Raw genomic sequence first — 24,000 nt, 5'->3', positions numbered from 1 at the left:
CTTCATGCCACGGGCACTGAGGGCTCCTCCCTGGACACAGACTTTTTGGGCTCTGGGCAGCACTCAGTGACTGTACATTGCACATCCTGACAAGGCTTGGCTGCAGCTGCGCGTCTCCAGTATCTGGCTTCACCGTGGAGTTTGATGGCATCGGTCTGAGTGGGAGGAAAGGAAGAGCCCTGGTGTTTGCGGTCTGCCAGCCCTCCTGCAGAGACCTGATCTACCCATCTGCTTAGGGTGTGCCCATGCCAGTGTCCTGCCTCTGTCCCTGGCTCGCACCAGACATTTCAAAAGAGAATGCAAGAAATCCTGAAGGTGACAGCTGCAGAGTAACCTGCCAGCAGGAAAAGTTTCCTCCAAACCCCATTACTTAGAGGCTGGCTTGGACCCTGGAGCATTAAGCTTTGTATCACCTGTAAGCACTGTCTGTGTTTGTTTCCTCTCCATGTCCCCACCACAGTAACTCTGAATCTTCTGGTGTCCAGAGAGAGGACAAAGGGTCTCACTGCATTTTACTGTTTAAAATAGAGAAGTTCTTTGAGTTAAGGCTAGAAAGAAAAATTAAAGTGCAGTCCCAGATATTACGGCTGTTAAGGAAGGACTTTATAATCACTTTTCTACTCTTAGGAAATAGTTCTGCTCCCCAGCGACATCTGCCTGGTAGGCTGTTCAAAGAGCCAAAGCACATTAAATGTGCAGAATAAGCGATGTTGATTAATGCAGTTTCAGTTACATCATGTTACAGGGGGATGGGAATGGCAGGGACACAAATAAGTGTGAAGAGACGGCAGTCGGACGATGTTTATACATTGTCGCTTCTAATTTTCTAAATTATTATCAGTGGGAGAGATGGACAGTTAAATGCCAGCATGAACTGTCAGCAGTATTTGGTAGAAATCTCAACTGTCTTTCTTAACTTGGCAGTGTTCTTTAAACACAGAAAACTTCAAATTTAAAATAAAGCCCCTTTCATCTGATAAAGTTGCTAGGGAGAATAAATAACTAAACATATTGAACCGTGGTGCTGCCAGCTCATCCATTCTTGGCAGGCACGATGCTGCAACGCTGGGTCTGAAACCTGTCCTTCAGTGAGGAACGCATCTCCCAGCCCCGAAACCTCTCCGCTGCTCTCCATGGCCAGTGGGGCGGCTTACCCCAGCTGCTTCTGCTGCTGGCCTCTTCCAGGACTGCAAAACTTGCTCTGGAAAGGGTCTTTGCACTAAGGGGTTTTCCACAAGGAACAGGAGCACAGCACATATGAACATGATATTCATGACACAACGGTCTGCCTTGTGTATCTGTTCAGCATCCTTGCACATGACTGAGGTATCTTAGTGTTACCTCAAAAATACCAATATCTCTACAATAGCCTTACAGGAAAGAGAGTACATCAGCTGTAAAGCAGAGAGAGAGATGAAGGCAAAATAAAAATTGGCGGGAAGAATGTACTTAAGGAGAAAATGAGAAAATTATTTTGGTTAAAAACATCTCAGCTGAAATACTGAGAGAGTATTGAGATAATTTAAAATTATTACTCAAAAGGACTGTGGAAAAGGCTGGGATACAAGAAGGACTAAGAATATAGAAGAATGAATGGAGAATACAAAGGAAAAAAGGGAAAGAAATAGGGAAAAATCAGAGTCGGAAGAAATCATTATTGTCACTTTTTTATTTTGTAGTAAATTTGCTTTTGTACAGCATCTGACAGAACCATATATCAAACAGAAATTCACAGCCCTGGAAATGGAGGCCAGAGACAAACTGTATATGCTTTACTCTGACTCTTCTTGGAAGTTACAGATGTTCATTTTCTGGACATGCAATGGACAGATTAATATCTCCAGATGTTCACCATCCATCCTCCTAGAGCATTAATGGGCAGGCCAGGGAATGAATGCTTTTAGCAGAAACTTCAGTTTCCATTACTGCTTCAGATGAAGCATTTTGTCAGTGTTTATGTTCTGGGGATCACCTGCTCCAAATGTAGGGAGCCTACACTTCAGAACAATGCCACCACCCAACACCACTCGAAGCCTGCAAACCTTCCATACAAGTGCTGATGAACTGAATTCCAAAGAGAATGAGAATTCAGCATTGCTTTTGACTATTTTACCCAATAGGAATGAGCAAATAGTTAAAATTACAAAAGCATTTACGTGGTTGAGTGGCTTGGAAAGTCAGTACATGGATAGTACTTCTTTTGAGCCACAGACATAATAAGGCAACTTTTGTAAGAAATTTGAATAGGAATTTGTCCATAATTATACTTCTTATTCACAAAGGAAAAAAGCATGCATCAATTTAGCATTACCAAATGTGATACAATTAGTTGTCATACATTTATTTATTCTTGTAGAAAAACTTGTGATGACATTTTTGGGAAGGCTCTAGATAACAAATGCCCATTTTAATTTGAAGAGAAAAGCTGCTTACCACCAATTCTCAATGCCATATTATATAAAAAACACAGGTGAGACACTGCTGAAAAATAGTAATTCAGCAGCAGCACCCAAGTCCCCCTGAAAATTATTCAGATAGTTTTGAAAATACTATTTTTGATATTATTGGCATGGTTCCCTCTCATTCCCATTCATGAATTTTCACTGGCAAAAAGTAACTTTCTGCTGAAGCAAGCAGACTTAATCCTATGAAAAATACTGTAAGTGAAGTAAGTACACTTGTTGCCTTCAGTGTATGAAGCTATAAGAGAAAACAAACAGGATTTGGTCTTCCAACGATATGAAGAGGATGTTAAAGAGGCATGTGCTTTTTTCAACTTGAATAATTTCAGTGAAATGGATGCTCAGGTGGCAGATGGGAAGACTTGAGTTTCTCAACTTGGGCCACAGCTACATTACAGGTGCATGCTGTTCTGCAGCGGAGTATCTCACCCTTATCTCAATCTTGCAGTGCTCTGCAAGAGGCCATGCTGTTTTGCTGTTTTTTCTGCCAGTGCTGCCCAGAGCAGCACCAGTTTTCCAGTGGAATGGTCGGGTTCCTTCAGCTGACCTGAATTTGCTCTGAAAATGCCTTTATCATAAAGCAACAGAAAGGAAAGATCTGGAAAAATAAAGATAAGATACTGGCTCTTCTCCAGTAAAATCATTGAGGAGTTTAGCTACTCCTTTCAAGAGAACAAGGAATTCACCCCAAAAAGATCAATATCCAAATATCCCACACAAAATCTGTGGGATTTGTTTGCAGCAGTTTTGAAAAAACACTCACTTCTGCCTGCAGGTGGGTAACCCACTTACATAGGAAAAAAACACATTTTGTGACAGGCAGCAGCAGAAGATAAGAAAGACACTCTTGGTAGGAAAAATACAATTTAAAAAATTAGCATGCCATTAAAACAAGTATAAATACCGATTATATTACATGAGTGAACTGTGTTTTCTTTAGTGTACGTGCCATTTTTTATTAATTCATACACTAAGTGCTAAAGTGTTTCCTAATGCCATTAGGTGGTGCTTTCAGTAAGTAATAGAATAAATAGTTCTTGCACAGTTCTTTTCTTCACTGTGTTCTCATTTTCTTAAGTAAAAGAAAATTTAAACAAAACACCACTGTTGCCTCCTCCTTCTGAAACCCACCGACCTTGCACAAGGCTGTGTATCATGTTTCTGAGGCACTCTGGCTCCCCTCAGGTGTGATAAACTGCACTTTGGGCACGATGAGGGAGGGATTGGTTCTCCGCATGGAGTTGCTCCTTCGAATGGAGTTGTTTCTCCTCATGGAGTTGCGTTTCCGCAGGGAGTTTTGGTGGGACAGCTCACTCTTCTGCAGGGTCTGGATGAGAATGGATGGCTTCTCGTCAAGCTCTCTAGCGCTGCAACGTGGCGCTGCCACTTTGACGGTGTTACCAAACTTGGAGTAGTCGACTGCGTACACGCCTTCCTCTTCGGTGACGATGGGCACAAAGCGGTGACCCCACAGGATCTCCTCTGCTATGTAGGAGGTTCTTGCCTGCGTCGTGATGCCAGTTGTTTCTACGACTCCTTCGAGTATCACGATGAGCTCCAGGTCCTGGAGCACCAGGTCAGCAGCGGAGATATCATAAAGAGGGCTCCGCTTGTCTATGACATGACAAATGATTAAGGGAGCCACGAGGAAAATATTGTTGCTTTCAATGGGGTTATCCACAGGGATGTCTACTTGGTGAATGGGTATGACTTCTCCTTCAGGGGTCGTAGTCTTCCTCACAACCTGGATTCTCACTGAGGCGCTAATAATCATGCTCTTCCTCAGATCTCCCACTCGAAACATGAAGCAAAGTTTGCCGTTTCGAACTGCAATGACTGCCTGCCTGCTGAAAATCAAGGTCTCAGCCCGCCTGTGAGCTTGTGCAGTTTTCATGAATATGCAGCCCAGCATGACAGCATTGATGATCAGACCCACAATGTTCTGCAGGATCAAGACTGTGATGGCCAAGGGACATTCCTCTGTCATCATCCTGCCCCCAAAACCAATGGTCACCTGAACTTCAATGGAGAAGAGGAAAGCAGAGGTGAAAGACCTGGAGAAGAAGATTGCACAAAATTATCTCTAAGGACATTGAACACACACTGAGAAGCTAGTAACATATACTTTCTAGAAACAAACTTAAGGACCTATTTGTACAGTCTTAGTACACTTAAGCCTTCTGTTAAAACCAGCAAAAGCATTGCATGCACGGTGACTTTGTTTCTGTATGACTGGTGCAGTATCTGATGGTGACAGGGAAGACCTCAGAGCCTGAGGTCCTAAAAGACCATCTGTAACACTAGGTGACCCTGAGAAGCTCACTAGATCCTCTGTTCAGGAACACATGCTGCCCACTGTGTTTGTCGACAGTGCTGTAACAGCTGGGCTTTCCACCTTCTCCATCCCAGGAAGCTCTTGGTGGAGAGCGGTGGTTTCGGCAATAATGAGTAATTGGCTAGCACACCAAGATTCTTCCACCAGCCTGTGCAGGGAAAGGAAATGGGAAAATTGCAGCATTTCACCCATATGACCTGAGTTGTGACCCCCTTTAGTAGGATTTCCTGGAGGGGAAAGAAGCACTCCCAGATTTGTGACACTTCCCAAATCCTTGCTTGCCTTGTGACTGAGCCCGCAGGATCAGGCTGCAGAGAGAGGCCAGTGGCCTCCAGGGTCCCCTCTGCACATCCTGGCAGGAGGACAATGCTGTGACCCAGAGTTTGGGTTTAGCTCACTGCTGTGGCAAGACTAGCTGGAAAATTTCAACACAGAAGTGAGTTGTAGAAGTTTGGGTTAAGTTAAACGTCCCTAATATGTTATAGTGACGAACATTAGAGGATGCTGTCCACAGACTTTCCAAAATACATTATTTACAGTAGTCCACAATGTCATATCCCCTGTATATAACAGGGTCTTTTGTAAACAGATACATCCTTCACCAATCTCTTATGTCTAAAATCAGTACCTTGGAGTTTATCCGGTAGAATTGCAGTACCCCGGGTCTCGTATGAACCAATATCATAGTCACCCTTTTAACACAGTCCAATCCACCAACGTTTGAAGAATTGCCATGCTCAACATGGCTTTACCTATGGAAAATATGTCCTGCCCATGAAGATGCTTCTAAACCATTCATTGGATCTGGTTTGCTTTTCAATTAATCTGCTTTTAAATAATCTTTTCTTTTTTTCCCTAACCTTATTTTCAGTGAACCTGGGGTAATGAGGAGACATTAAAATAGCATAGGCAATATCAGGGATAATTTTCTATAGAATGAGAAAGTTCATCTTTCAGAAAACCACCCAGTCTCTGCAGAGATATCTTTGAAAGAACTTTGCCTTTCTTTTTTTTCCTTTTCTATATTTTTAATCTTTGGCAGATTCCTTTGTATTGAGGGGTTTATTTTTGCATTTCACTCTGAAGAAGTCAGGGACAAAGGAGTCAATTAATAGAATCCATTGAATGATGTCTTATGTTCATGAATATTTAGTTACATGCAGAATGAAACTTCTAAGTTTAACTTAACTTCTAACTTCACTTCTAAGTTTAAACTTAATTCAGCTTAATTCAACTTAAAGCTCTGTGGAGTAAGTATTCTGATTTCTCTTAACAGTACTCCTTAAAAGAAAAAAAAAAAAGCAAAAGAGAATCTACCTTTTTACAGTGGAAGCAACTGAAGCAGCTAGTTTGTACAGCATTTTGACAATGTGAAGAAGGAGCCAGAAACTCCAAATCATACTGTTCCCAGGTCCTTCCCCTTAGAGCTCTGTAACAGTTTACCTCTTTGGGTAATGTTTGCTTTGTATGGCCAAGAGCTGTAAGACTTAGAAATTTCTGCAGTACTTTGAAAAATTAAAGTGCTGTGCATGTTTTAGGCACTGGTTAAAAACCCTGTTTCCTGTATATCTGTAATGACACCTAACCAAGAAAGCTCTCCCGAAATATCTGTGGGCCTAAATCTCGGGAAAGTAGGTTAAAAGATATTTGCCATTATTTTGGCATACATAGCACTGCAATATTAAATATATTTTACATCCAGCAACTCACCATTCTTAAAAATGTCAGCAATCATATTGCTTTTCACAACTTTGTCCAAAGTGGTAGCCTGATTTAACAGGATGAAGTATTTCACTATGAATGGAAAAGATTTTCCATGGCTTGGACATGGACGCTTGAGCAGCTGTTGGCTGAAGTACCACCAGGTACATGCACGAGGGAGTGATGTGTGTTCTTTGTCATGGGCTAAACCAGAAAGTTACACTGATTCATCTGCTCCACTTTTTGACACCCCTCCAGGCTGTCCTTGCAGCATAGGTTAGCAGCCATCCTGGAAGAACCATGGACACGGGTCTGCCTCATCCCAGTGGCACAAAGCCCTCGGCAGATGGCTCAGGCTCTGCAGGGTGGCCCAGGAGCCCCATGGGGAGCCCCATGGGGTGGGCCAAGCTGAGGGGGCCACCAACCAAGAAGAGGGATGTCCCCCTGGCTGACCCTGAAGAGCTGGTGGTGTGTAGCTGCTTGCTAATTTAGGTTGGACAAATACCACAAATCCCAGAAATGCCAGGGGTGACACTCCAGTATGTGCAAGCTGGGTCGTGATGTCTCATTTCAGAGGCAACTGCTTGTGGCCAGTTATTGGAAAAGAAATAAGACAGCAACCCCCCCTCCCTGCCCCAACCTCACAACCTAATGAAGGCTAGCTTGGAAAAATCCCCATTTCCTTTAGCTTGGAAAATCCTCATTTAGCAAAAAAGTGTCAAAACAAAGGGAGAATGAAATCTCGTCTCCCTCATGAGCCAGATACAATGTTCCTTCAAACCTGGTGAGGTGTCTTAAAACTATGTGCAGGAGAAAAGAGGAAAGGGAAGCGGATACTCCAATGTCTCAGCAGACCTTGCAGCCCCCCTCCCAGTCCCTCACAGAACTGTAATGTGTAAAGGCAGCTGATCTGGGGCAGTCTGGTGGTACCAAATCAGGATTTTTCTGCTTAAAAACCTAGTGCTATAAAAAGAAATTTTACTGACGAGATGACGAAGCAATCTTATTGCTTACTCTGCCTCCAATTAACAAACACTATGTATGTATGTGTCAGTTTATCAGTGCCTTGAAAATTGTCATGGCTTCAGGGATAGAGGGTAAAATAGCAGGTGACATTTAATCTAATTTAAGCTTTCACTGTCTGACACATCATGCACACAGTGGAAACTGTTCCTCTGTCAAACTGCTGGCCTATGGCTTCATCAAGGTATTTTGAAGCACCCCATATTTAGCTGTCGCATGAGAATCATCTTGGCAGACATATAGCTTCGCCCTAAGCTGCACTCTTCTTGCTAGCCCTGCCTCATACCCACGGCCAGTGCTCTGCCTGACACCCATGGCTGGTATCTTGCCTCTCAGGCATCGGTCTCGGGGTGGTCACCTTTCGCTGGCACAGCGAGTGGCTCACACCACACTGGGGATGCTCCCGTTGCCATAGACAATGTTACAATACATATAACACATACCCACTCTTGTAGCAGGCTCTTATCTCGACAGGCAAGGTATGTTACCCACAGAGTATGGAGACACATGAAAAGCAGCAGGTCTCCCTCTCTTTCAGATCCTGTAAGGAATCAAAGAAATCTACAGTACAGTATTTTCCAAGCCCAGAAGGCTTGCTGAGTTTATGCAATCTAGAGGAAAACACTGCACTTTTCAACTGTCTCAACCAAACACAACAGTTCATGTAAAACGAAAGCTGCATTTTAGGCATTGGCAGGACAGCAGGCCTGTTCCCCCCCTTTCTCCATCCCACCAACTGTACTTTACCTGACACATGTCACACATGGTGTCCACTTCGTGCTGTTCATAGTGCTTTCTGTGCTTGGGTCCATGTCGCCGTGGGCGAAAGCCACCAGCCACCACATCATGGCGAAGAGCAGCCAGCTGCACAGGAAGGACATAGTAAAGATGACCAGTGTGTGACGCCACTTCAGGTCCACTAAGGTGGTGAAAATGTCTTGGAGGAATCGCCCCTGCTCACGGATGTTCTTGTGTGCCAGGTTGCACGCCCCATTCTTGGCGATGAAGCGGGCTTTGCGGGGCCGGTCTCGAATGCGCGGCTTGCGCAGGTTCTCGGCAGCAATTCGTGCCAACACATACTCTTCAGGGATGATACTCTTCCGAGCCAACATCTTCCTGCCACCATAGTCCACTCAGCAAGATGTGAAATGGGGGGTGGTCTCTCTAGCGTGTCTCTGCAGGGCTCACTCTACTCTGCAAAAAGAGAGAACCTGGTCAGATTTGTCACCGATGCAGTACAGCAAGAAGTCCCGATTAGGTACCCCCTACCAACAAGTGTTGCATTAAATGTCACTGTATGATTCTACAGTGCCCTCCCTCTTTCAGACCATCATTTTTATACGGGCAATTGGTATCAGCTCATAACAGAAATGAAAGATGCTGTTTTGACACTCCTTGCAGGAAGGGAGGCTGCGGAACAGCCTTGCAAATTTGGTGTAAAGTAACATGACGTACGACAGGTCGGTTCCTCAGGCTGTTTCTCCAGGAGACAGCAGTGCCCAGGTGGGTACCGCAACGCGGAGCACTAAGTTATTCGCATCCTTCGGGACCTGAAGAATCAGACTTCGGCTGGAACCAAGGCTAGTCTGCGGAGAGACCATGGAGCCTCATTTCTCACGGCGCTCGCCCTGCCGTGCAGCCAGAAGCCCCGCCAAAAGCCCCCGTCCGATCCCCCGAAAGCATCACCAAAAGGAGCTGAAGCGGAGGGGCGGGAGGCAGGGAACGGGACTCCTCGGAGCAGGCGGTCGCGTCTCCCCTTCGCAGCTCTCCTTCCTTTCCGGGATTAGGCTGGGAAACCCTCCCTTTATTCCCAAAGTTTGTCCCCAAACGGGTGACAGAACAAGCCTACGGAAAGCCCGGCTCCCCCGCATCTCCCCGCCGGCTGGCCCGGCCCACCGGGGGAGGGCAAGGACCCCCCGCCCCGACACGCGGCTCAACCAGCCCCCGGCCCTGCCCCCGCCCCAGCCCGCCCCGACCCGCCTCCACTTACCGCGGCGGGGCGGGGCGCGGCCGGGCCCAGCGGGGCGGGGCGGGGCGGGGCGGGGCGGGGGTCTGGCCGGTTGGGCAGGGCAGGGCAGGGCAGAGCAGAGCGGCCCGGCCCGGCCCGTTTCGGTTCGGTTCGGTTCGGTTCGGTGCGGTGCGGTGCGGTGCGGTGCGGTTCGGCTCGGTGCGGTTCAGTTCGGTGCGGTGCGGTGCGGTTCGGCCCGGCCCGGCGCAGCGCAGCGCACGGACACGCACAGGCTTCCTTGCGCGGAGCCGTACCGCTGCGGCAGAGGGGGTGATGGGCGTGCTAGGCTCGGTCCAGCGATGTAGCAGAGGGACAAGCTGCTCCCACCGTTGGCTTGTGGCTTTTCTGTCGGGGTGCGCACAGCCAACCCCGGGCTGCAGCAGGACAGTGGCACGGCCGCTTGCTTCCTCCGGTAAGCCAAGAGTTGTGCCTTTTTAACTTTATCTCGTCTCGAATCTCGCCGAGACAGCTTGCAGGCGAAGCATGTGCGTGTTTGGAGGACCCAAGCCACGGTCTACATGGCCTTTGCTGCTTTTGACAAACTTAATTACCTGTTTCTGCAAGAAAATTAAAAATACATTCCTTTTTATGGGTCACAACTCTTGTTGGCCACAGAGTCAGGCCCATTGTAATGATCAGGCGTTGGCAGATGGGTATTTGTGTATGGGGTGGGTTTAGGAGAAATTACGCACAATGGCAAAAACCAGCAAAACTGCAGAAGTTCATTCTTTTTCCCACAGGTCGAGCTTTACAGTTTTGGCTCTTGTGTTTAATGGAAACTTGCATTCTTGGAAATTGCAGGGTTTTTTCCAAAGTCTTAGGGTTTGCAGGAGGAAGAATAAACAGTACATCAACTTTATGAAAAGATCTAAATTTAGATTTTACCGAAGCAAAGTGCAGAGATTTCATTGTGTCAGATTAACTCCCCCGTGTCCAAAGAATGTGCGTGTGTACAGCAGGGAGGTTTCTAAACTGTTCTTTGTATTGCTCAAGTGAATGACCTATACGCTATAAAATTTATACAGAACAAAACACCTTACTTTCTTTGTAAACTCAAGAAAGAAAGCAAACACTTGACAGGCCTGCTTGTGATCAGAAAAGTTTTAAGAGTATTCAGGCTTGGAAAAATTGAGAAGGCGCATTTGACAGGCAGTGTAATCCTCAGCTTGAAGATATCCACCCTGTTGAACACATGCACGTGCTCAGCTTAAAATAGTTGAGTGATTCCTGGAAACTTTTCTAGCACTATTCTTTTCTAATACCAGATACCGAGTAGTCAGAAAAGGGACAGCCTCAAAGCCCCAGTCATATTAGGCAATTAACTAAACATATGAAATTAACTTTAGGCATATGACCAGCTCCAGTCTGAAAAATCAGGATCTGAATTCCCTTTACATTCTAACCAGCGTCTGGGTACACATCCACAAGGTCACTTGGGTGGGTATCTGCAGGATCAGCATCATTGGTGCCAGCTATGGCACTTCACGGGCTGGGCTTGGATCACTCGGGACATTACCCTGCTACAAATGGGGTGGCAGAGACTGATCTTAGAGCGCTGACTCGTTTGATGCAGCCTCCAAAAGTGCATCTCACTTGGGTGTAGCTATTAGAAATAAGAATTAATACACGTGAAAAAAAAAAATCCCTTTTCCTTTTTTACTTTATCATTTTCCTCATCCTTTCTTCCTTTTAGCTCCTCTGGAGTATTTGTTCCATGCTAGGGCTAGAAACAAGATTGATGTGCCCCCGTATAGCTGCTAGATGCATCTGAAAAAATAAAAAACTGTCTGGGAACTGCATGGAAACCCCCCTCCTTTTTCATAAGATCCTTGAATTGTATAATTTGCTTCTGACACAAATTTACTCATGTCACATGCCAGATTGCACGGTTTCCTCTGAAGTTATTGAAATCCACAGCTTTAAAAACAGGAACACAGAAATATCAAAAAATGTCACTTTTATTTACTTGCCACCTTAGAGCATAACCCACCACTTGGCTGTATTCAGGTTCAGCCTCTCATCCCTCTGCCAGGGACCCCTCAGGTACTGGTGTGCTGCTTGCTCCTTGCTGGCAGTGACTGGGACTGTGTGACACAGACTGTGTGGGTTAGCAGCTGGGTTGGCAAAATGGAACCAAATCATCACTGAGGGCAGGTGGGAGGAAGGAGGAACCTTCCTCAAGCTGGTCAGGTGGAACAGAAACCGATGCCAGTGCTGGTGCTGTCAGAGACCTGTATAATCTCTCAGCCTCATTTGTTCCCTGCTAAGCTGCTGGAGGTTTCCTCCCCCTTAATTGGGCACCATGCAGAGGCCAGATTTTTTGTAGCTGAGATAGGAAGGGGTCCCACCAAACACACACAAATAGTCTTGGCACAACTCCAGTGTGTCTAAACAAAAGTTATTGATCGTTTCACCCATCACTGTATTTGGGAGAAAAGTGCTTATGAAATCCCATCTTTCCATCTCTGCCTGTTCAATACTGAAAGAGCTTCCCCCTCACAGGAGGGGATGCCGTCCTCCTCTCTTGAGATTAGCTTCAAGGAAGCCTGCTGGGCCATGACCGCCAGGATGTGAAGATCAGGAACACCAGAACTATTCCCTTTCCCTGGTTAAGCATTATGAGGCATGATTTTGAGCACAGCATCCACTTCCCATGTTACAGTGTATGAATATGCTCTGGAGAGTGACAGCTACTAAAAATGTTCCCCTTTGCCCTTTTAAATACTTGTTTGGTTGCCACATGCACTTTTTAGTCTGAGATTTAAGTAATAGCTGGGAAAATCTCCCAAAATGTCTCCTAACCCGTTTTGTAAGGAACATAGTGTCTGAGTGCTGTGAACACAGCCTTTTCAAGGCAAAAAATAATCAGAATTGATGGTGGGTTTGGGTCCAGTTTTTTTACAGCCCATCACACATCTCCCTTCTTGCTGTTTCATTTCCCCTCCAACCACAAGAATTACTGATATTATGGTAAATATCACTTTACAATGATGCATATCTAGAAAAGGATTAAATAATGTGCTTAGACATGAATCTGAACTATCTACATTATAGCTGTGTCCAGCCCTTCCAGAAAATCCTGCTTTGTAATAAGTTTTGTTTGAAATTCTAATCTTAGCTTAGAGATAGGATGACTTTGCAGGCCTCCAGAGATGTCATGCACTCAGCATGAGGCTTCCACAAAGACACAAATCTGATAAACCATATTCAGATGACATGGATGAACTCTTCCCCAGCTGAACTGACAGTAGATCCATCAAACATGAAAGAGCAGAAACTGCAAACTAAGGGCATCTGTTACCCTGAACCAGCTTTTTTTTTCTGTTTCATGCAAGAGCAGCTGGACAAAAATAGTCTTTATCATCAAAATACATGTAACTAGTGCCCCTCATCCAATATTACTAAATTGCGTGGTGAAGTTTGTAGATGTTCTAGGGGTTTGCTGACAGAGGGATTTTTTCCCAGGAAAATTATCTGGTTTGGAAATGATACATCAGCCTTGTTTGATGAAATCTGGTACATATCTGGCTTCTCTGTGTGTGTCAGGCTATGGGGTGCAGGCTATCGACCCTCTGCAAAGCTAGCAATATGTTGGCAGTTCTCTAAATCTCTGTTACGCTACTTCCCGTGCCAACAAATGGGGCCTGGTGCATTTGTCACCAGGAGTTTAGTATTTTCTACCCCCCCTGCATGTAGTCACCAGGTAGCAGATGGGGTGATATGTTGTGGTTTAGCTTCTGCAGTTCAGAGAGCTGAGGGGCACTGCTGGCCATGGCGAAGGTATCCCCTACCTTTATATCTGCTCCCTGTGGAGCATGGGGGAGAAAGAGTGACCCACACCATCTTGGGTGAACCATCTTAACTGACAGCAGCTATATCCCTAGAGCATGTCCTTAGCTGTTCAAGCAAGTCTGAGCTTACTATAGCTTGAACAGCATTAGGCTGACTTCAGATCATCTGCTCACATCTGGCTCCATGGGCTTGGTGGGGCAGTGATACTCCAGCCAAACCTGCCCAGAGCTGGGCCCTTGCTGCTGCTTGCAACGCAACACATGCTTCCCAGCTGGCTCCCGTGGCCTCTCCTACAAAATGCTGCTGTCCTCTGAGGGCTCACCTGGTAGTGCAGAGGGTCAGCGCATGGGCCACCAGCATGCATTGGTGAGAGAGGGCACGGTCCTAGAGAAATGCATTCAGCCCCATAGTGTGAGAAAGCAGGCAGGGCACAGTTTTGGGCTGGGACTGCAGCCCCTGGCCTCCTGCACAGTCAGCAGAGTGGGGGCAGGGGAGAGAGGAGAGGGAAGATTATCACACCCAAATTACATGGTTCCTACAGTTGTCTGATTTATGAAATCAAATGTCTTTTAGCCTCTGTTTCCCTAACACCACCTCTGCTCCAGGGACATGCATGAGCCAAGAAAGGGATAGTTGAAAGAAATGCCTTGTGCTCCAGGGTATATCTTATATTCACTCTCTGCCATAAGCTCTAGCCTCATTTCCCTCTAGAGATGACCACATCATATTAAATCCTTGCACAAAACCCAGCAAAACTTCTTGCAGCCCCACACTACTTATCGATCTCCCTATCTTTGTCTTAATTTTAGCTATGTGTTTGTTTCTTCCCAGATCTCTTGTTTATAGTGCTGGCTGAAAACCAAAGACTGCGCTTTGCTGAGCCTCAGTGCTACAGAGACTCAGGCTGTCACAACACCTCCAGATCAGGGATGCTGGCATCGCTTTTACCCAGTCCACCTTTTAGGTCATGGTATCCCTGACCAAAAAAGCTAGGTAATCCTCTTGTTTTTCAGTTCACAGCAGATATTTGCTCCCACATGCTTCAGTTTAAACCTTAGTTCAAAGTACAGAAATACTGTACTGTCACATCTGGGACTTTACCCAAGTCAGTCTCTGCTACAGGGTGATATGCAACAGTCAAAGTGGTACAGCCTTTTCCTGATACCTGGTGCTCTGAAGCATATCTGTCATGTTACGTGCCCCTTCCTGGAGCAGGAGCTTCTTCTAAGGCTCTGGGAAGAGAACAGTTTGGGATTGTTTCTTTGCCTTCCCGTGCCATAGTTTATGGAAAGGCTGTAAATCAGTTTCTAGGTAGGTTGAACATGGTTACAATAAGTCTCTAGCTGTGTTGCTAATTCACTGGAGTGTTCTTTCCCTTAGATGCTTCTCCCCTCTGGCTCGCTGGCTATTTCCCTTATAACTTTTTTCTGTGGAAAAACTGTCTGCTGATCCATCTGTCTATGATGACTCTCATTTCTGAGTTTACTGGCCAGATTAACCTCTGAATAGAGATGTGAACTCTTTGCCTCTTCTAGCTGGTGGAGTTGTGGGTGCTCCTCCTCCCACTCTTATGATCAGTCATCAGATGGAGGCATCAAATGATTTAAGTTCACTGAGGGGTGAAACCACAGTGTAGGAGGACTTCCTACAAGCTCCTAACCTGCTGCACAGTGCCAAGGTGGCTCCCTGCACCTGGGGTGGAAGAGCTGGTGGGAAGCTTCAATGCTGTACTTCATATTACCAGGGCATTGGAGAAAACATAAATGAGGGTTTGGACTCCTTAGCATCTTCTTGCATTCCTCCATTTTTTCCCCGCAGGTCTACCCATAGCAGACTACACACAAAACAACAGAGGTGTTTGAATGCCTGAGCTGTTCCCAGACTCAAGAGAGTCTCCGAGGTAGGTCTGCTAGCCTGCTCCTCAGTGACCAGGCATGGCTCTGTACTTTCTTTGGTGTCATTGCCCTCTTCCCTCTGCTCAGTCTCATCTCAGATTTCCATACAACATTTGGATTTTAAGTCTAAAATTTCCTCGCTAAATGATACGTTAAAGTGTATAATGAATTTTTAAAATCATCTTCCACTGAAATGTTGTTTCTCCAATTCTTCCATGGTAGGATTTTGGCTTGTGTCAGGTGGCATCTTCCCACCCAGTAGCCAGGCATGGCTTGGATGTGGGATGCCCCAAGCACGGTCCAGAGACTAATCTAAATGCACAGGATGGGCAAGGCAACCTTGTTTTGGGTTAGCTGTGGTTTTAGACACATGGATGCTCTCACAGGTGGGCGGTGCCACTTTTCCCATTTTATTTAGCAGTGTAGGTGGAGCCTAAGAGTTGGCTCTAGGAACAGATAAAGCTGCCTCTGGTGGCAAAGTCCTGGAGGCAGCCAAAACCCCATAAACTAAGAGAGCGTATGTACTCCTACAGGTGGGACAAATGATAGCTGCCATTTCTCTTCTGGTGGTATCTGAAGCTTTGTTGCTTCAACAAAGCTTCAGATACCAAAGGTATTGAGGGTATCAAGGGCTTTTCATTCCATCTCCTTATCCAAACTGTGCTTTTACCTCTTGTGTAGCAGGAGCCAGAAGGTTTCTGGCTAGCTTCAGCCTTGGAGTAGTATAATAGAATTTTGTCACCTCTTCTGAGAAGCTCAGAGCTGGCTCAGAGGGCCATACTACCAGCTGAAGGAGATTTTTCTTCTGATTTGTGAAATGGAATTTTTTTGTATATCTCCATCCTTGTGCTTCTAGGTCCCCTTGCCTACAACTGAGTGATATCTCTGCTGGCTGCAAGGGTGAGATTATGCCATTGATGGAAGATAGATGCCATCTCTCATTTTAAGATCATATCACAGAATAACTGGCAACTCCGAGCCCTCTGATCTCAACTCTGTGGTGAGACCTGGAGAAGTAGATGGCCCCAAACCTGAATGATTCAGCCATGAAAATCTGCAGTACTCAGAGCCTCTTAGAACCTCACGTTCCTGCCTCTGGTGGAGATAGCTGATATTGCTGAAAGAGTAAGGGTCTAATGTGGCTGATATGATAAAAACACATTATAAACATCAAATATGAATTTCTAACTTTATGCTTTTCAAAGAATTTGCTGCTTTGGGTCATCTGTAACTGTGATACTGAAGGTGGTGGTTCTGGACCATGTCATTTACACTAAGCTGCATTAGTTCCTTAGTTACATGGTTAAATATTTCACTGGACATTTAAGTGATATTTATGGATGTGCAGCCAGAAAACCCTGAAGTAAATTAAAGGGAGAGTTAAGAAATGTCATGGGAATAGCCCTGGGACACTCTTATGGGCAGTGCTAGCTGGCACTGTTCATTACTTATTTATACCTTTTATCCAGAGGATGTATAACTATGTAATGTGTTTATATATTAAATGGACTAATATACATACACAGGAATTAATGCACCGGGCAGTGAAATGTGCAACATAGTAATGTGAAGTGGATGCTGCTTTATTATATAGTAATTCATAGGATGAAAATCTCTGTGTTCAATGAAAACAAAAGAAGGCATCTTGCACGTGATGAATGTCAATTACACCAAATAGAAACTAATTTTTATATATATATATATGAAATGCTTGTTTATAGTCCTTTCAGAGTGTGGCTTATTATATTAGAGAAATAAACAGCTCCTGCCAGGAATGTATGCTATGTTTGCATGGGTAGTGTCTAGCAGCAGACAGATGCTATCAATAGTGAATAATTAATAATAACTATGTAGTTAAATAGATTAAGACTTTTCTAAAAATCTCTCTTCTCTTGAAGGATTACATTTGGAAGCTTCTCTAACTCCACAGCATCATACAAGCCAATACTCTAAGCTGTCCTGCCAAAACAGCATCAGCACATTGTTAATTTGTAACAGTCAGAGAACTTTTGCCTCACAACAATTTTTTGATAATTTGAAAACCTGATAATCTTTCCCCACAATTCCACACAGAGGTCAGTTCTGGTGGAGAAAAACCAGAGCAGTAAAAAAACAATGTGGAAATGATTGGGATGTTTGCATGGCAATGAAGAATTTGATTTACAGTTTTGTTTTCAGACTTTTTTTAGTACTCTCTTAGTTTTGCCTTTGAAAGGATTTATTTGCAAAGAAACTAAAGAGCTCTTCACATGGCATCATTGAATTCATATCACAGAATTTACATAACATATTTTGATTTTAAATTAGGCTTTCAAAAGATACTACTTGAGATTATAAAATAGTAAATGTGCTGAATTAATTTTTGCTTTAAAACACATTTTATGGGAGAATCATTGCTCCAGAGAGATTTTAACAAGTAGCGGTGTGGTTTCACTACATATTTTAGAACTGATTTCTATTGGCAGTATCACACTGGGGATGCTGGGACATAGTGCTTGCAATAGAAACATATTCCAGCTTTTGCCACTAGATAATGGAAACATAATAATGAAAACATGGCCCCTGTCCACAGCTTTTTTATGAAGGTGGCTGTTTGCCTCAAATACATTATATCTCCATTTGTGATAAAATGCCTGCATAGCTTGTTTAAAATGTATGTGTGCTGTTTCCTTCATCTTCTCATGACACGTTAGCAAAACAGCATGTGAATGTATCGTCATCTTTTCACAACAAAGCATGACAGCACATTACTTTAGGAAGCAAAAAGAACACATATAATTTAATCAAACAATTTATTGTATAAGAAGTTTGAAGAGACCTACTTGACCACATTCAAAATTGATGTCATCTGTATTTTAAGAAAACATAATTCAATACAATTACTTTTTGCTGACAGAGGTTTTACATATAATGAGATGCCAAATCCTTTGGGCCATATTCATGTTGTCGCTAATTGAATTCAGTGGAAGTGTATTAATTTATAGCAGAGGTGTTCTGCTTAGTTTACACTAACCTAAAAAGGGCTCATCCAAGTGCTTGAGAAACTTTTGATAATATGTTCTTTCAGCTGAATGATACAGTTGGGAAAAGCAGGCATGCTCTTGCAAATAAAGAGCTTTTTCAGGTCTGCAATGAAACTGGAATTTATAAACACTTGAGATACCTCTTCTGCATATCAATTTGCCTAACAAAGAAATGATCTCTCCCTGCAGACTTTGCCTGGCTTATGCCCCTGGCTTATCAGATCTATCCCAAACTTCTATGGGGGAGTTTCCTGCCTTGCAGGAAATGCTGGTGGATCAGTTTGTCCTTTTCAGTTTATACATGGCTAAAATTCCACTGATTGCCTATCTCTAACTCTCAGAGGCTCCCTGAGGCTCTAAATTTAGCAATCAAAAAGGCAGACATCTGGTTCAAGCTCATTGCCTAGACTCCTGCAGAGGTGGGTGAGAGACAGGCACCTCCAGTGGGTGAATCATCCCATTGACTGATGTGACATGGATCTTTTCAGAAGAAATCTTTCTTCTGAACAGAAAGGAAATGAACCTTGAGTAGCTTGTACCACACACTTCTTTAGAATAAAAGATCACATGTGTGTTTTTGAGTATAAGCACACACACATGCAGACAACATACTGTGTATCAAACAGAAAACTCATCCAGGTGGTTTTAAGGGGTCTTCATAACAAAGCAAAGGGAGTATGAACAGTTAGTTGTAAGGGACTCTTTGAAATAACATATAATATTAATCTAAACCAAGTTTGAAATTACAAAAAATCAGCAACCAGCTCAGCCAGCTCAGAATTAGGAATCCTCACAGTCACTGACTTATTTCCTTTTTTTTTTTTTTTAAAAAAAGCAACTTTCCTATTTGGTAACTGTATTGTTTGAAATGTTAAGTCCAAATAATTGTCATGCTCCCAAAATCCCTGAAGCGTAAATAACAATTAGCAGAACACAAGTGGTTCAGGCAAAGCTATTCTTAAAGAGATTCTCATTGTCTTTCAAGCTGCAATTGCCTGGAAAACATCATCAAAATAATTCACCTTAGATGAATCCCAGCATCCACTGTGCTGTTGTAGATCCCCAGCAAAGTGAATAAATGGAGAAATCTGTTTTAAGCACTGGATCTTGAGGAGGGAAATCTTCCCCTTGTGCTACCTGTCAACAGTGTTGCTTTATGGCAGAGGCTTGTGGACCTGCTTTAAGAATTAAAGACCCCCACAGTGTGTTTCCTGGCACAACTGAGTTTTGACTCAGTAATAAACACAAAGGTTGTATGGGATATTTCTAGTTTAGAAGAAGCAGTAATGAGCAGCTAATTGTTTGTTTCGATTTTGTTGAAAGACAACATATAGGAAGGGAGCAGTCTCATCCATGCCAACCATTAGACCTGGCTCAAAGAGTGGGAAAGATAACCCACCCACTGGTTGCAAGTTAAAGGTTGAGAAACACTGTTGTGGCTCCACTTTAAAGGGGGCCTACAGGAAGGATGGGGGGGACTCTTTTTCAGGGAATGTAGTGATAGGACGACAGGTTTTAAACTGAAAGAGGGTAGATTTAGATTAGATATTAGGAAGAAATTCTTTACTGTGAGAGTGGTGAGACACTGGAGCAGGTTGCCCAAAGACGTTATGGATGTCCCCTCCCTGGCAGTGTTCAAGGCCAGGTTGGACAGGGCTTTGAGCAACCTGGTCTAGTGGAAGGTGTCCCTGCCCATGGCAGGGGGGTTAGAGCTAGATGGTCTTTAAGGTCCCTTCCAACCCAAACCATTCTATGGTTCTATGATTGGCAACAAGGGATCCTACTCCTGTTTTGCTGCTTCTGTCAGAGAAACACTTAACAGAAAAAGAAATGCAGATGAGATGAGAAATATAATTCAGGATCTCTCACTGAGATGTCCATAGTTAGAAATGTACACACGGCCAGTGTTTGCATTCAAAGGTCATTTTTAAAAGGAAGACCTTAATAGTTCTAGAGCATAATATCACAATAATAAAAGCTTGCTTAGTTTAATGCTTGGAAAAAACAACCAACCAACCCCAAAACATGATGACGCTAGAGTAAGTGTCCCCCTGAACAGGAGGGTGTTATCACAGAAAGCTAAAGAAAGCCAGGGGGTATGAGAGTGAGGCAGAGCTGTGTCAGAGAGAAAATGAGGCAGAGGGTATGGAGCTAAATCAGGAAGGAGTGGGAGACTGCAGACTGAATAAGGAGCATTCAGGGATACAAGCAGGAGCCTCAAAGAGGGTATGATATAAGGAGATGGTGAAGAAAAAAAAGGAAGGAGGCTGTGGCAAGAGAGTAAGGGGTGACCAGCAGAAGAGGCAGTGTGACAATAGTCAAAGAAGTAAAATCTCCAGACTGATGTTTCCTTTACCATGTATACGTCACAGCCTAGGGAAACTGCTCCTAAGGAGGACACATTTGTGAACTTTACATGAAATGAAAAGAAATTTGCTTCAAAGACTTTGTCCCTTCTGTACCATTCTTAGTAACAAAACAGCTGTGCAACTGTTGGGATTACCCTCCTCCATTAGAGGAAAACACAAAAAAGCAAAGTTCAGCCTAAGCACTTGGTGAGTATATAACATCATATGCACAGTGGCTATAATGCAAAGAGATATAGTATGTCTACAGCAGTTGGTTTATGTTTGCTAGCTCTCTTAGGATTTGTGTATGTTGAATAGGATTAGTTGCTTCAGGAATCAAATTGTGCTTTTAAACCTGCTAGGCAGCTGTGGGACATGCTACAATGATCATCAAACATTTTGACCATGGTTAATGTAATACTAGGGCCAATATTCCTGCAAACCTCCCTCAGAATGAATGAAGCATGCTGGTAGGTTTTTTCTCATTCCATAATATATTTTCTTTTCTACATGTTTAAACAGCAATGTTAAGTTCTATAGCTCTGGAGGAGTGGATGAGCAAAGAAGGTGCTTCTTAAACCTGGGTGCTCCTTAAACCCTGGCTCTGGGACAAATGTAAGAGGAAAGAGGAACTAATTATTGGTCCCTCTTAAGTACTACAAGATACATGACACAATCCCAGGCCCATGTCAGCCATTTAATGTAATGGGAACCGGGATCACATTGAGCTACTTGGAACCACTTAAAATACATCAGGATTGCATTGTCATCAAAGATACATGGATAAACAAAGTTATTTGTACTTCATCTTCATACTGAGTCTGACAACAATGAATCCAATTAGCTTTTCGCTGAAGACAATGAAATTAAATCAACAAGGATTTTGGCCTTTTGGCTCTGAAATCTGTGTAACAACATGCACTTCCGCTGTAAACATCTGCTTTATTTTTTTATTTTCTTTGTATGACAAAGGTCAACACAGGGAATTAATCCAGAAAAGAGCAAAATCTTTTCACAGCAGTAGACAGGGAAATCACAGAAGTACTTCCCCTCATAAAATGTTCAAGACTGAGCTTTTTTGTTTAGTTGTGTCACACAGCTTTTATTTCCGATAGTTAAGACGGAAAAAAAAAAAAAAAAAAAAAAAAAACATTGTATCATTTTTACACTACCAAACTAAATGTAATCCCAATTTTAAGTCCTACAACTTCTCCAAAATTCATAGCATTTTTTTTTGCCAAGTACTGTGCCTTATGTTTTTAATTACACTAGAAATAGGCTTAAGCACACCTTGTGTTCTTCCTAGATCTTATAACAATAGATGAATAAGAATCACATTGAATACTACTAGTGAAGATGATGTCTCAAGACGTGCCTTTGGAACTATGTCTGTAAAACTCCTTCTGGAGGTTTACTGTCCATTGTGCAGTTATCATGGTTCAGAATCTAGCCATATGCATTAGTCAAGTGCAAGCAACCTTTTCAAAGCTGTGTGATGTAAATATGTATCTAAATTCACCTAAATTCTTGAAGATATAGTAATAATTTGAAAATTATACCTTCTTGGACTAGATCTGATTTAGAGATAAGCCAGAAATGTGTAAAAGGAAAAGAAAGGTTGTCCCACGATAAAAAATAATGTGAAGGGCTAAAGACATACAAAACAATTAGTGGTTGGCTAATTACATGCCATTTTAAGTAGAATATTTTAGTGGACATGTTTAAAAGATTGACTAATATCAAGTTTATAAATTCAGATTAATACAAAGTCTTAAGATACTGGACAAAATTCCTCTATAAGCGTATCAAAGCATGCATAATCATAGAATGATTTGCATCTTTGAATGAAGAAAGTCTGCAGAACAAATATGGATTTAGAAACTGACTATAGCGATAAGGCATCATTGCACTGAAAAATAGTACCGTGACAACTATAGTGTGCTAACTAAAGTGAAGGACAGGAAGAATTTCCTTATTTCTGATTAAATCCTTTCCCTCATTCACTGCTCCTCCACCACACTTGAAGAGCAAAGTTTATGCCTTTGGAATGCGGCAGATTGCCCCAAGTGTTAACGGTTTGGATTTGTTTGTTTGGTTTTTTTTAATTTTCCCCCACTGGGGACAGAATGCTTCTGGGGATCTCTTGTTTCCTTGACAAACTGCACGATTTGATTGCTGGTTCCAGTATAACATATGCAGTTTATAAGAGCAGTGCATTCTTTCGCCCTCTATAAAAGAAAATAAAGCCACTAAAAAGTCTAAGGAAAATGCCAAATTCCCAAGAAATAAAACCTTCTGAGTCTGTGTGTACGTGTGCATGTGTGTGTGAAGTTTAATAGCTTTTGAATGAAGTGACATTTTTATTGCTTTGAGGCATATGTGTATTGCAATTGGTTTTATTATTTTGGAAGATGGAAGTGTGAAGAAGGAAGCTCTAAAAAAAGATATAAAAGTGATGTCACATTGAATAGAAAATATTTGCATTTCATTTGTTTAAAAATAAGCTATTAAAATGCATCATACGATTCTTCACATGTCAGCCCGGACAAATGAAGCAAAGATGCCATCTTCTTGAGAAAGTAGGTTCTCAGGCGTATCATATTCTAAAATATTCCCTCGCTTCATGACGATGACCAGGTCTGCCGTTAGGATGGTGTGAACCCGATGCTGCCGTAAAGAAAAGCAGACAGAAGTTTTCAGTATGATAATTCTCACTGCAGTTCATTAATGGGCCTAATGCAAGGCACACGAAGTTGGTGAAAGGCTATCTCTGTTTGTAGTGGTATTTGGAGTAGGTCCTTGTTCTGTATCTTTAATCTGAAGAGATCTCCAATTACTTTTACAGCCTCTGCCACAAAGCCTGAAAATACTTAAACATGCACTTCACTTTAGGTCCGCTAATTGCCATTATGAACAGCACAGCTGCTGGAATAAATGCTACGGTGTCACTGAAATACATCTTCTCCTTTAGGAAATATGGGCGAGAAACATCCTGGGTATGCCTGCACTATCAGGTGGCTTAGTGTTCTGCCCTGTTCCTTGGTCTCTGTACCCTGACTGACTACTCTGCATGTATCTTAGGGCACTCCTGCGCTGTCTTCTTCTGTAAATAAATTCGCTTCCCTGAGATTAACTTTGAGTGTACTACAGGCAATAGTCCCATAGGCAACAGGAATGAAAACAGGCTGAGTTTGTTTTCAGTTCTGTATGAATACAGCCAGTCAGGTATAGGCAGGACAAACTCTAAAAGTGTGATATTTCACTATATAGGCTGAAGGTCAGGGATTACTTTATGGGGCAGATTCCTTTGACATGATAGATTCAGTGTTAGCTGTATGCCTAAGCTTTAGTTAAATATGATTAGCATAAATAGTCATGAAATTAAACAAACCCAGGAACCACACAATAAACAC

The 24,000-nt window shown here is 43.2% G+C and overlaps 2 protein-coding genes and 1 long non-coding RNA gene across 13 annotated transcripts in view; 1 reads left to right on the top strand and 2 right to left on the bottom strand.

The window, feature by feature from the left end:
* Positions 1–1,651: 1,651 nt before the first annotated feature.
* Positions 1,652–9,394, bottom strand: KCNJ8 (potassium inwardly rectifying channel subfamily J member 8). Of its 2 annotated transcripts, none has more exons than XM_074826422.1 (3): positions 8,977–9,394; positions 8,269–8,715; positions 1,652–4,516 (listed from the first exon to the last, which is right to left on the bottom strand). In XM_074826422.1, exons 2-3 carry the CDS (start codon positions 8,631–8,633, stop codon positions 3,616–3,618), a joined length of 1,266 nt encoding a protein of 421 aa, XP_074682523.1. In that variant the 5' UTR covers positions 8,634–8,715; positions 8,977–9,394; the 3' UTR covers positions 1,652–3,615. The 2 variants fall into 2 exon arrangements, with proteins under 2 accessions (XP_074682523.1, XP_074682524.1); XM_074826423.1 differs by having other exon boundaries at positions 9,208–9,394.
* Positions 9,395–9,583: 189 nt separating this feature from the next.
* On the top strand, positions 9,584–16,996 carry LOC141924233 (uncharacterized). Of its 2 annotated transcripts, none has more exons than XR_012623499.1 (4): positions 9,584–9,633; positions 14,153–14,314; positions 15,140–15,221; positions 16,073–16,996. It is a non-coding gene; the product is annotated as an uncharacterized LOC141924233 (long non-coding RNA). The 2 variants fall into 2 exon arrangements; XR_012623498.1 differs by having other exon boundaries at positions 9,617–9,941.
* A 995-nt stretch (positions 16,997–17,991) lies between these two features.
* Positions 17,992–24,000, bottom strand: part of ABCC9 (ATP binding cassette subfamily C member 9) — a 79,428-nt gene continuing 73,419 nt past the window's right edge. For all 9 annotated transcript variants that reach the window (XM_074826417.1, XM_074826412.1, XM_074826421.1 and 6 more), the window contains one exon: positions 17,992–23,254. Coding sequence is in view for 7 of the 9 variants with exons in the window: in XM_074826412.1 (XP_074682513.1) it covers positions 23,117–23,254 (138 nt within the window). In the remaining 2 variants the exon portion in view is untranslated. The remainder of the gene's footprint in view (positions 23,255–24,000) is intronic.

This window comes from Strix aluco, chromosome 5 (assembly GCF_031877795.1).
Source record: "Strix aluco isolate bStrAlu1 chromosome 5, bStrAlu1.hap1, whole genome shotgun sequence".
NCBI lineage: Eukaryota > Metazoa > Chordata > Aves > Strigiformes > Strigidae > Strix > Strix aluco.
This window is presented reverse-complemented; position numbering and strand designations above follow the sequence as displayed.

What these genes read in the sequence shown, in the direction of transcription:
- KCNJ8 (XM_074826422.1), bottom strand. Translation starts at nt 8,633, where the DNA reads ATGTTGGCTCGGAAGAGTATCATCCCTGAAGAGTATGTGTTGGCACGA. An exon ending in CCATGTGTGACATGTGTCAG is followed by an intron (nt 4,517 to 8,268) that starts GTAAAGTACAGT and finishes CTTCTTCTCCAG; the next exon opens with GTCTTTCACCTCTGCTTTCC.